Below are 13,400 nucleotides of genomic sequence, written 5' to 3'. Positions count from 1 at the left end.
TATTGTATTTTTTGGGAAGTGTAGAAATTTATTATGGTTAATTTATCAAAGAAAATCTACTGTGACACTCACTGTGTCTTATAGAACCTCCCCAACTTAAAGAATCTTGAAATCTTGTTCTGATCCTAGCCTCGGCAACCAACCAGTTACAACTCCACTTCTGACCACTGATTAACCTGGACCTCTAAAAGATCAGGTGGTGAGTCCAAGGTTACACAACTAGCCTTCACTAGAGCTGTGCCAATAAGTCAAGACTGTGGACTCTTATACGGAAGCCACTCACTTTTTCTTCTGGTGACAAATCAGATCTTTATCTTTGCTTCTTCCTCCAAGACCAAAGAACCTTCTGTTGAGTTCAGACATCCAGGCATGAAAGGTTCTGCCTGAATCATGAGCATTCACTACCCAATGCAGATAAGGTAAGCAGGGGCAGTTCACATCTATATATTTGCAATGGCCCAAGCTGATCTCATGGAAGAGCTAAGAGGTAGTAAGTATGCTGGTAATAACAGCTTAGGTTTCCTCATCTACACCATGAACTTTGTGTTAACTTTGGATCAAGGAAGGGTCCTGTTCAGTGTAGCCTCTACCACCTCTACCACTCAGCATCTTTAGAGGTCGGTGGCAGACAGTGTACAAGAGGAATTTCCAATACTTACTCATTCAAACCAACCCCAGAAACCATCTCACTCAGGATACTAGCTGAGTAGAGGTGTATGGACACATTCCCTAATCTTTGGCTGCTTTAAAAACTTACCGAACCCAGGATACTAATTTACCTAGGACACCCATATCATGTTATGCTTACTTTGGAAAATCTTTCCCTGTACAACAGTAGCGATCACAATCTTTTATGTTTTTCCAGCAAAGGAAATGAATTGTCTCACTCAGTGACAGAAAACAGACTGTTCACATTGTTTCTCATTTGAACATGGGGCTAGAGAAGGATCCTGTAGTTGAAGAAAGCTCAGCTCTATGAGGTCAGGATCCTCATCCCCTACCATTGTTGCTGGGTTGTGGAGTCAAGCTGGGCCCACATCCCAGGACCATTCCTGCCAGGTTCCAGAAGCAAGAATTGGAAAGGGTGACTGTCACTGGTCTTGAAGGTTTTTATCTGACACTTTCTGCCCTCCACTTATCTTGACAGCCTTTCTGGTGCCATGTCTGCATTCTTGGATAATGCTCCATCTTACTTCACTTAAGAGCAGGATGCTATGGTTCTGGCTTCATAAGGAATTCGACAGAGACAAATAAATGCTCATCTCATCTCGACACTCTACTACACAGGGGTTTTGTTTCTTCTCCTTCATTCTCTCTTTTTTAAGCTAGCTCACAGTCTTCTTCCATTATGGCAGCTTTAAGGGTTGCTCAGCCTTTTACCAATTTGAATTAAAATGCTGAAACTTCTTCTCCCATGTTTGAGGGGTAAAGCTAAAAAATTTATAGAAAATATGGAAATAAAAGAGTAAGTTATCTCATACAAGGTCCTGAACATAAGTTTACATTAGACATCTTTTACCATTTTCCATTTTTTATTTTTATTAATTTTTATTTTTTATTTTTTTTTGAGACAGAGTCTCACTCTGTCGCCCAGGCTGGAGTGCAGTGGCGCGATCTCGGCTCACTGCAAGCTCCGCCTCCGGGGTTCACGCCATTCTCCTGCCTCAGCCTCCCGAGTAGCTGGGACTACAGGCGCCCGCCACCACGCCCGGCTAATTTTTTGTATTTTTAGTAGAGCCGGGGTTTCACTGTGTTAGCCAGGATGGTCTTGATCTCCTGACCTCATGATCCACCCGCCTTTGCCTCCCAAAGTGCTGGGATTACAGGCGTGAGCCACCGCGCCCAGCCCATTTTTTAAATAAATGAGAGAATTTCTCTTGTGTGTGTGATACCCTTTTCTAAACTTTTATAGCACAACGAAACACTATCTTCAGAACTAACTTCGAATACTTTGAATTTCTAATTTAAAGGTACCTATGCTTTTATATTGATGACTCTTGTGCTTATTTTTTGATAAAATATAAAATAGTCTGCCACCTTTAGATTCTCTGAAAGCTAAGAATCTGTTCATTTAACTTGCTTCTTCGAGATTAAGTTTTACATGTTAGACTGGCAATTTCATCAAAAACTTTTGAGACTTCAATAAAAGTTCTCAACTTGTGGTTCTTGGAAGTTTCTAGGCTCTGAGCAACACAAAATGGAGGTGATACCAAGATGTCTCTTACTTAGATTTAGAAGATTATTTTCTATCAGCTATCTAATTCTACAAAGCACACAACAATAAGCCTCTAAAACATAAGAACATAAAATCCTTGGGTGAAAATGTAAGCACTATGCAATTATAAGGTATTCTTATCACTGAGGCAAAAATTCATACTATTGTAGAACTTTTTAAATTGAGTATGGCATAATAATTAAGAACATGAACTATGGAGATAGACTGTCTAGATTTTACTTGTGCTTTTTTCGTTAGTTATGTCACTTTAGGCAAGTCATCACCTTTCCTAAGTTTCTTCATTTAATAACTAGGGGTAAGAGTATTATCCGCTCTGTACTGTTGTGAACTTTAAAGAGTTTGCTGATTTTGAAGTGCTTAGAACAGCCCTTGGTACACAGTGTGTACTCAATAAATACCATCCTTAAACAATATTATTATTATTGTTATTGTAGGTAAACGGAAGTGGTCCATGGGCTTGTAAGTTAAAGGCTGAGAAAGTTGAAGGCCATAGAACCTAAATAGCATCAGCAGAAGGAAGTTGTATACTTGATGTTATTATCTGAATGATCTTGATTGATACTACCTGCACTTCTTCATTTCTGAATACTTATTTCTACAGCAGGAGGCTTGAAATGACACTCTTTGCTCTCTGCCTCAAAGGACATTGCAAAAGTAAGGATTTGCCAGTAAAGTAGGTTGAACTCTTTGGACTAGGTGCCTTACAAAAAGGATTAATCATCATTAAATGATAACTGTCTTAAAACTCCAACATGCATAAATAAGCCTTAGGGGAAACTTCATGACCTCCTTTTTTTGTTTTGATTTTGCTTTAGAGATGAGGTCTCATTATGTTGCCCAGGCTGGTCTTGAACTGCTGGGCCCAAGAGATCCTCCCGCCTCAGCCTCCAAGTAACTGTGACCACAGGTGCATGCCACCACACCTGGCTCATGACATGTTCTTTAGTAATGAGTCCAAACTGGGTGGAGTCAAGACCATTTCCCCCAAATTCTACTCTGTAGTCATTATTATCTTCCTTTAAGCCATTAATATCGGATCAACAGAAAAGGAGTGATGTTTTTCCATATAGTTACTTAGAACATAGCAAGAGATCATATTTTATTCATTTTAAAAGGTGATCTGAAGAACTAAAACTTTAAGCATGAATAAGTTGGCAGTGCCAACTGTTCTTTCCTTCGGTACTGGGCCCTTGTGTCTAATAATCTCAGCCCCATTTCACTCTGACTCCCAGGTACACTGCCATGCGTTCATTACAAGAATGCTCACATTTTCATGTCATGAACCAACTATTGCTGACTTTAATGTTATGGTGCTGTAATGTTATGGAGAGAATCAAGGAAAAGAGGCCTCCTATCAAACTACAATTTCACCTGCACACGTTCCCTTCAGGATCATAAGAAAACTATTAAGAATCCATATAGTCCTCCATAGTTTCTGCTAAGAAATAAAATTCTCTATCTAGACAGAGTCTGATCATGGAACAGAAGTGGTAGAAAACTGCTGTCTGCAGTCAAACCCCTTTATGGTGTATCTTTGTCTTTAAATTGTAACATCTCTTAAGTAGCCTTAGGGCTTTCCAGCTCACATGTTTCAGAAAGTAGCTGTTTCAAGTGACTTGAAAAGGCCAAATCATAATCTAAAAGACTTTTGGTGGTAGGAAATCCCACTAAAATTCTGGAAAGAGTTTCTACTTCTCCAAAAGGATAATGATTCAATACAACTACAGTCTTCTATCCTTAGGCTAACCAAGGCACATGTAAATTAGGACTTCTGGGCAGACCAGGAGATAAGACCACTGCACTTATTAGTACTAGGTACTAATAATCATCAAATTTTCAATACTATAAACTTTCAATAGAAAAGAGTTTAGGGACAATATCTACCTAAGGACATTTATTTCACTCATTAAATAAGTCCTCTTAGAGGTTATTTTCAACTCTATAGTTCTAAAACCTACAGACTTCATCTACCCTGTACTCTTACAACCATTACTCTGCATTATTTACTATTATTTTAAAAGGAAACATGAGAAAAACAAAATCTATCATATGGATTTTTTTCTCAATTTAAGTTCTATGCTTCCAATTAAGCACGGCCTAAGTAAAAATTTACTTCATTATTTTTATTTGAAGATTATTTTTACTCAAGCACAAGGTTCTATAAGCACAGGATGCTTTATCTAAAATTACTGTCATGTTGAAAACTGACTGTGAAAGGTAGAATAATCCAGTATGAGAGAGTCTGTGCTCCTGAAGAGAAAATGGAATATTATATCACGCTAAATATTATTAAATGATGTGTCCAACCACAGCATGATCTATGTGTGGATTATAAAATTTATCAGACTCATGCTTTCTAATCAGATGCCAAATTATCACACAAAGTTGTTAGACCAGCAAGCTCTCTCCAGACAACACTGTTTGCAAGCCTCATTCCAGTTATCTAGACCAGAAAGTTAGTACCATATTTTAGTCATATTTATGACATTAAGATCAGACTTTTAATTTATCCTGCTATCAATCTACTCTTGCTGCAGGTTGACAGAAGTAGGAGTGATTATTAACATAAACTGTAATCACTATGAGCCATTAGAAACCAAGAATCACCCAGAACTGAATCTTACTAGCGGACTCAGAAGGCTTCCTTGGTCTATTAGTAAAATTAAGGAAAGATGTTCCCTAAATGCCTTGTTGTAATGACATGACAAACTAGTCTTTGATGGGTTGACATTTCTACAGCTACATTACCTTCCTCTTTACTTCTGGAAAGTTACAAAAAATTTTGTGCAAGAAAAGGTCTCTTAAAATTGGGAGACTAAGAAAAGTGGATGGATCGGCCTACACTTCCTATCTCCTTCCTTAAATGACTCCTTTTTCCTCAAAAGCCATTGAAACTGAAATGGCAGATTCATTAAGAGTAAGGCTTATGGCTATCAATCTTTTGCAAATGACTTAATCAGAAGATTCCAGAGTGCTTCCCCAGTAAAACATTTTCTCCCTGTCCACTCTAGTTTGACTGATGCTCTATCTGTTATAGACACAGCTAAAGTTACAGAAACAGATGAAATTTAGAATGTAATACAAGCCATGCCAACATGTGAAAGAAATAAAGTGTCATGCAAAAAAAAATATGGAAGGAAAAAAAGCTGTGCCCTACTTAGTTTGGAAAGGGTATTCAGTCACATTTATTGTGCTAGAAAGCCTCAAACCCTGTTCCCAAATTCCATATTTAAAGTAATTGGAACCTCGGCTTCTGACCTAGGAAACTTAAAACCAGAGGAAATAAATACAAATTCATGATGTTGAACCCACAAAGCTGCAAAGCAATCTTGGTTACTTTTCACACTATGGATATTCAAGACATCAGAAATACAATCTCTGGTGTCCCTCTCCTTATACCTGTCGTGTTGCCACAAGAAAGCATTGAGACAATGATTAAAACTATAAACATACATCTGTAACATTTCTTTCTAAACTATTCAAGCACTTCAAAGCCTGAAGCCTATTACTTTTATATGGAGAAAAGTATACGTACTAAATAGTGAAAAACATAGGACCCTATCTAGTGCCACAAATGGAAGAAGCAATACCCTCTTCTGGCTATAATGAGTTATTTGGTGAAACACTGAATATAAAGAGGGATACTATATTTGAAATTATCTTTGTAAACAGAGAATTCTGACTCTGGAAGACCATTCTAGAAGTCATGTTCTGACTAAATAGCATGACCTTGGTTTAAAGAAACCTAAAGGAATCAATAAAGAACAAATTTTAAGTAGAATTGAATCTGTACTTAATCTAATTTCACTTGTGTACAACAGTCAAACCTGAGACAGTATTGGAGATAAAAGTTGACTATGATCACTTTCATAGTTTTTGCCTCTGTTCTTTAACTTGGCCTTCCCAATACTTGCAGTCTACTATTACAAGACTACTCTCCTGGTTTTGATTACCTTCTGATAAGGATTATATCACTTCTGCGAAGTCATTCTTATAGACTCTCAATCTCTTTCCTGCTCTCTCATCTTAAAACTTGTATTCTTTTGATTTAAAAAATGCTTGGCCGGGCACGGTGGCTCATGCCTGTAATCCCGGCACTTTGGGAGGCTGAGGTGGGCAGATCACGAGGTCAGGAGATCGAGACCATCCTGGCTAACACAGTGAAACCCCGTCTCTACTAAAAATACAAAAAAATTAGCCGGGCATGTTGGCCAGAATCTGTAGTCCCGGTTACTTAGGAGGCTGAGGCAGGAGAATGGCATGAACCCAGGAGGCAGAGCTTGCAGTGAGCCGAGATTGTGCCACTGCACTCCAGCCTGGGCAACAGAGCGAGACTCCATCTCAAAAAAAAAAAAAAAAGCTCTCAAAGAGGAGTTGACTGAATGGCAAAAATAATACACACACATGCATTTATGATATGATATGGAACACATGAAATGGATTGTAAAAGTGGGGGAACAATAAACTTTATTGGCTCACAGAAGGGATGAGGCAATGAGAAGGGGCTAGGGATAAGAATGAATAAAAGTGGAAAAACTAATACACTTTGCAACCTCCACCATTCAATTTAGGGATTGATATGTATGTACAGTGAGATCCATGTAGGCTAAAGTGAGTTTCACTTTGTAGTTGATGCTACTTGTACCAGTTCTATCATTAGTAAGTCACCGTTTAATTCTACCAAAGTCAGACAAGGATCTTTCTGGTTAGTGCAAACAAGGTTTTCCATCCTGGGCTGCAGTCTGACCCGCCAGTGCTCAGTAGGCAAGCTTGTGATGAATTTGCACACTTTCCAGTTCCCTACCTCCAGTGGTGGCCAGGGTCTCCGGCCTGTTTAAGCACTCCAAGCTTCTTCCAAGAACTTCTTCTAGCCGACTGCATAACACCTGAGCACTTCCAGTTCCACCTGCAGAGATCGGTCTCTCTCAGAGCTGATTAAACATGCCACATGGAAGGAAAATGGATTAGACATCAACTGTAGTGAGTCCACATTTGCTTCCAAAGAACCAACAATGCCACTTTGAGCCACACGACTTTGTAAAGTAATTATTCTCCAGGACACAATAAATGAATGTAGTCTTTGTGTGGCATTTGTGTTCACTGTTGATAGATTAGTAAGGACTGTTGCTTTTTTTAAAAGCTTGCCCCTTATGCTAGATTCTGGGCCAATTTCACATAAAATTATAGCTCCTAAGACTTATTTCACACCCCTATAGCCCAAACAAGAGAAATTTCATTATTTGACTAAAAGCTTTTGTTTCTGAAAAACTAAAACCCAGGACAAACTAAATATAAACTGGAGCAAGACTGAGCCAAGTAGAACCACTACTGAAGATATTTGTTTTCTCATTTGTTATCAAACTTGATGGTGGGATGGTGTGCTGAAAAGGAATCTGGTTCATAAAAACTAAAGCTCCAGAGGTTCTTTAAAAAGTAACACAATCAACTGGTCCTATCATACCTTTCCTCTGCCTTCATTTTCCTGGTAGAAAGAAAACATTTTTAAAGCCCAACAATAAATTACAAGAAACTGAATAGCAAAAAAAATAATAATAATAAAAATTGAAAAAGAGTAAAAGGGGCTAGTAGGGAAGGCAAAATGAGGGGAAAAAAAATGAAGAGAATAGAAAATGATCCAGAGAGGTATCATATATGTGACCAAAAATCAAGAGGTAGAAGAAACTATATTCATCATGATAGTTATTGGTGGTCCCAGGATGATATTAGCCATCCCAATTAATATATTTTCTTTGATGATATTAAATGAATATCAGTCCCCATTGTAGCCTTACCTTTTTTTTTTTTTTTGAGACAGAATCTTGCTCTGTCGCCCAGGATGGAGTGCAGTGGTGTGATCTCGGCTCACTGCAACCTCTGCCTCCTGGGTTCAAGTGATTCTCCTGCCTCAGCCTCCCGAGTAGCTGGGACTATAGGCGTGCACTACCTCACCCAGCTAATTTTTCTATTTTTAGTAGAGACAGGGTATAGCCTTATGTTTATAATAGAACAGGCTTTAACAGGACATGGATCACAGAAAAGAAATGAACATACATTGAGTGCTTACTACATGCAAGGCATTGTTTTAGACACCAAAGCTGTCTTCTTATTTAATCTCTGCAATAGCTGTGTGAAACAGGCGCTATTCCCGACTTAAGATTTTGACACTGAGGCTTAGAGCAATCCATAAAACAAATGACAAAGTGGGTAGCCCCGGTAATTGTCCCCTCTTCAGTATCATAAGCATCTGCACTTATTGAAGAATAAAAGGCATAAAAATAATACATTTCATCACATCATTTCATCTTTTCATCTCATTTCATTTAATTATTTCGTTTCATCTCATCATTTCATCAATTCATCATTTAATTTCATTTTTTCATCATTTCATCATTCACTTCATTTCATCATTTCATATCATTTCCTCAATTCATCATTTCATCTTTTCATTTCATTTCATCATTTCATCATTTCATTTCACTTCATTATTTCATTATTTCATTTCATTTCACCATTTCATGTCATCATTTCATCATTCCATTTCATCATTTCATTTCATCATCATTTCATCTCATTATTTCATTTCTTCGTTTCATCATTTCGTTTCATTTCATCATTTCATCATTTCATTTCATCATTTCATCATTTCTTTTCATTTCAGTGATACATGTATTTAATTGCTAATGCGATGCTCAGGAGACACCCTATTTCCCTTTGTAAAACACCTCCTTCAACAAAAGGCAACTTCTCACGGCTGGCTAAGTCTACAGGGATACCAGCCTCTCTTCAACCACCCAATTTCATTTAGAACCTCAAACAGCACCTCGGTTTCATAAAAACCTAAAACATAAACACAACACTTGGTTGTAAGTGAGCCAACAGTTTCTTGTCTCTTTCTCTGCTCAAGGCTTAAGGCCGTGTCTCCCCAACTACATTCAGTGGAAGAAAAGATCCCATGGACAAATAAGTTTGAGAATTGTTGTTGCAGGAATTCTCAGAACTTTCAAAACACAAATCCTCATTCGCAGGGATCTTCAGGAGGGAGATGGCTGATGCAGCACAACTTTCTTTCACAGGAGTATCTTGCAGAATACAGTATGAGATACAGAAAGGCTGCATTGAGTCTTTTTAATGGCCCGGGCCTTGGTGGGGGTGGGATAGGAGCTCTCCAGATAGCATCTAATGAGTAGGAACATTCAGGTGGCTTTTTGTTTCCTTATTGGCAAAACCGTGTGTACACCATGAATGAAGCTGGTCTCCCTTATCCACGTCAAAACTAAACCCAAATTAATTGGCTAAATTGGGACTCAACACCTCCAGGAGCCACGCGGCAGAAAGCCCCAACACACTTTAAATTATCTTACCTCATCATATTTGAGGAAAGCAAAACGCTTATGACCAGTATGCTGCTAATACAAGTCTACAGATAATGCTGTATGAAAAACTAGTTTTCCCAATCATAGCTGGCATAGTCCACATTTTGCATTACACTTTCCCCCCCTTTTTTAAAATTTTAAACACAGGTCTTTTTCTCTCCTTTTTTTCAATTTTAATTAAATTATACAAGACGGAGTCTCAGTATGTTGCCCAGGCTGGTCTTCAACTCCTGAGCTCAAGTGATACAACCGTCTCCGCCTCCCAAAGTGCTGAGATTGCAGGCCTGAGACACTGTGCCTGGCCTTAAACACAAATCTTAATTCATTCTTACAATTATTCTGAGGTTACAAAAATGGAAGGGGAAGAAAAATGGCAAGTAGGTAGGCTGACTTCGGCTTCATTATTTGGAAGGACACTTTGCTCGGTTAAAACACACTACTGCCTCCAAAGGCCAAGACAACAGAAAAATACAGACTTACATAAATAGATTTTATATGTGACAGCAGTTTGAATGGAGACTTTTGCAATGCAATGAGAAACAGCTGTGCTTGGGAATAAATGACAACGAATTTTTTTATCTCAACAGCTGCCCTGAGAGCATGTCTCTACATCTCTACCTGCATTCTGGAATCAGGGAGAAAGCCAAAACGGACGACAAGACACTAGATCAGCCGTGTCCAACCCTTTGACTTCAAGGACATTTCCACCTATCTGTGGTGGTGGGTAGCATGAAAATTATGCACAAACCTTTTTTTTTTTTTTAACCCCATCAGCTGTTGTTAGCATTGGCGTATTTTATGTGCGGCCCAGGAGCATTCTTCTTCCAATGTGGCCCTGAGAAGCCAAAAGACTGGACACCTGTGCACTAGATCAAAAGGCTACTCCTTCTGGAAGCAATTGTAAAGAATTTCTGACATTATCTTGACATGAAAACCAATGGATAGTGGGACAGAATGCAAAATCTTGAAGAATTTTTCTTGTCTTTTTTTGTTTTTGAGTCACGGTCTTGCTCTGTGGCCCAGGCTGGAGTACACTGGTGAGATCAGAGCTCAGTGCAGGATCAAGTGCTCCTCCCGCCTCAGCCACAGTAGTAGCTGGGACTTCAGATGCGCACAACCACCCCTGGCTAATATTTTCTTTTTTGTAGAGATGGGGTCTCACTATATTGTCCAGGTTGGTCTCAAACTCCTTGACTCAAGGGATCCAGGAAAGGATAACAGGTGGGAGCCACCACACCTGGCTATGTGCATGAACTTTTAAGACAAACACAAGGCCCCACAAAATTTAAGGTTTTTCCCACCTAATTTCCAGGGGGATCTTTTGGTGCAAGGCTGAGAAGCCCTTAAAAGTATACAGACAACTCCAAAGATTCAAGACAGTTCATTCAGGCTGAGCCAGCCCACTGGGCAGACTGACCTTCAAAAAAGACCCACCCATGACATACACCAGATGGCTCTCCAAGAATCTCTTCAGTCCTCAGGGTCCCTAACGTACTGGACAGAGCTAGGAAAGCAAACCCATTTGCTTCTTCCTGCAGGAAACCCCTTGAGGTTAAGACCCCACAATCACATGAGGATGGAGCGGCTCACCCTCTGTCAACAGGCCAGACTCAAGGTGGTATGATGTCTTAACCAAGGGTGCGGGCCTCCAGGTCTGACTCCCAACTCAGTTCTTCTTTAATAACCACATTTTCTTAATTTTCCTTAACAGGGGTTCCTGGCAAGTCATTTCTCCCTCAGGCCTTCGGTTTCCTCACCTACAAGATGAGAGGGCTGGACCAGATGGAAATTCAGGGGGTAAGGGGATGTCCTCGCGCAGCCCACCCCCACCCCCACGGGACCCTGGAGCCTCCATCCCAGTTCCCACCACGCACCCGCTCCACAAATCCTGCCCAAGGTGAGGGCTGGTCCCGGGTCCTCTGGCTGCCGCATCAGCGAGTGCAGGAGGGAGGGGAAGCCTCCAAGGGGGTGACGTGGGCTCAAGGATGCAACTCGGCCAGGAGTGAACTGGGGCCCCGAAGGAGGTGTCCGGGCCGCTCCTGGAGCCCAGCCCGGGTCCCCGAACCCCTTACCTCCAGGGTCTGTATCTCCTGCTGGGTGAGGTCGTTGGACACAGCGCACTTGGTGCACAGCCCGCTCAGGCTGCCAATGAAGATGACGATGAGCTTCTGGAGCTGCCCGCACTGCTGCAGCACCCGGCTGGCCGCAGCCCCTGTGCCACCCTCCGTGGCCGCCGCATCACCCCCACCACCGCCCTCCTTCTTCTCTCCCATCGCCTCCGCAGGCAGCGCCGCTCTATGCAGGCCACAGGGGCCTAGGCAAGGAGCCCGGGGCGCCGGCGCCTAGGCAAGGAATCCCTGAGCCAGGAGAGCTGGACCAGGAGCACCCCTCGGCGCTGCCCTTGCCAGGACGCCAGTAGAGCTGGCAGCCGAGTCTGCCGCTCCCGCCCTCAGAGCCGCGGCGGCGGGGACAAAAATCCTCGGCGGCGGGGGTAAAATGTCGCGGTGGTAAAAAGCGGCGGCGACTGGGGCAAAAAGTCGCGGCAGCAAAAAGCCGCGGCGGGGAAAAAGTCGCTGCGGCGGTGGGGCAAAAAGCCGTGACGGCGGGGGGCAAAAAGCCGCGGCGGGTAAAAGGCCGTGGCGGGTAAAAAGCCGCGGCGGGCAAAAAGCCACGGCGGCGGTGGGGCAAAAAGCAGCGGCGGTGGCGGGGGGACAAAAAGCCGCGGCGGCGGGAGGGCAGAAAGCCGCAGCAGCAAAAAGCCACGGCGGCGAGGGTGCAAAAAGCTGTGTCGGCGCTGGGGCAAAAAGCCTGGTCGGGCAAAAAGCCGCGGTGGCGGCGGGGGGCAAAAACCCGCGGCGGGCAAAAAGTCGAGGCAGGGTGGCGGCAAAAAGCCGCAGCGGCGGAGGGGCAAAAAGCCGCGGCGGCGGGTTAGGGTAGAAAGCCGCAGCGGGCAAAAAACCGAGGCGGGGTGGGGGCAAAAAGCCGCGGCTGCGAGGGGGGCACAAAGCCGCGGCGGGCAAAAAGCCGCGGCGGTGGGGGTAAAAAGCCGCGGCGGGCAACAAGCCGAGGCGGGGTGGGGGCAAAAAGTCGCGGCGGCGGGGGACAAAAAGCCGCGGCGGCGGGGGCTAAAAAGCCGCGGCGGCGGGGGGGCAAAAAGCCGCCGCGGCGGGGGGCAAAAAGCCGCAGTGGGCAAAAAGCCGAGGTGGGGTGGGGGCAAAAAGCCGCAGCGGGTAAAAGGCCGTGGGGGCAGGGGGGAAAAAAGCCATGGCCGGGAAAAAGCCGCGGCGGCGGGGGGCAAAAAGCGGCGGAGTGCGAAAAGCGGCGGGGGGCAAAAAGCTGAGGCGGGCAAAAAGCCGAGGCAGGGTGGGGGCAAAAAGCCGCGACGGCGGAGGGGAAGAAAGCCGCAGCGGGCAAAAAGCCGAGGCGGGGTGGGGGCAAAAAGCCGCAGCGGCGGCAAAAAGCCGCAGCGGCGAGGGGGGCACAAAGCCGCGGCGGCGGGGGGTAAAAAGCCGTGGCGGGCAACAAGCCGAGGCGGGGTGGGGGCAAATAGTCGCGGCGGCGGGGGACAAAAAGCCGCGGCGGCGGGGGGTAAAAAGCCGCGCGGCAGGGGGCAAAAAGCCGCGGCGGGCAAAAAGCCGAGGCGGGGTGGGGGCAAAAAGCCGTGGCAGGTGAAAAGTTGCGGGGGCAGGGGGGAAAAAGCCACGGCGGGGAAAAAGCCGCGGCGGCGAGGGGGCAAAAAGCGGCGGGGTGCAAGAAGCGGCGGGGTGCAAAAGGCGGCGAGGGGCAAAAAG

The 13,400-nt window shown here is 43.6% G+C and overlaps 1 protein-coding gene across 1 annotated transcript in view; it reads right to left on the bottom strand.

Annotated features, from left to right (window-relative positions):
• Positions 1-11,810, bottom strand: part of LOC100990288 (myomegalin-like) — a 56,155-nt gene extending 44,345 nt beyond the window's left edge. Inside the window, 3 exon segments of the mRNA XM_063599202.1 lie at positions 7,041-7,130; positions 7,133-11,382; positions 11,682-11,810. Of these exon segments, the coding sequence (XP_063455272.1) occupies positions 7,041-7,130; positions 7,133-7,208 (166 nt within the window). The 5' untranslated portion in view covers positions 7,209-11,382; positions 11,682-11,810.
• Between the last annotated feature and the right edge of the window lie 1,590 nt (positions 11,811-13,400).

Source organism: Pan paniscus, chromosome 1 (genome assembly GCF_029289425.2).
Source record: "Pan paniscus chromosome 1, NHGRI_mPanPan1-v2.0_pri, whole genome shotgun sequence".
NCBI lineage: Eukaryota > Metazoa > Chordata > Mammalia > Primates > Hominidae > Pan > Pan paniscus.
Note: the sequence above shows the minus strand (reverse complement) of the source record. Positions and strands in the feature narration are given on the sequence as shown.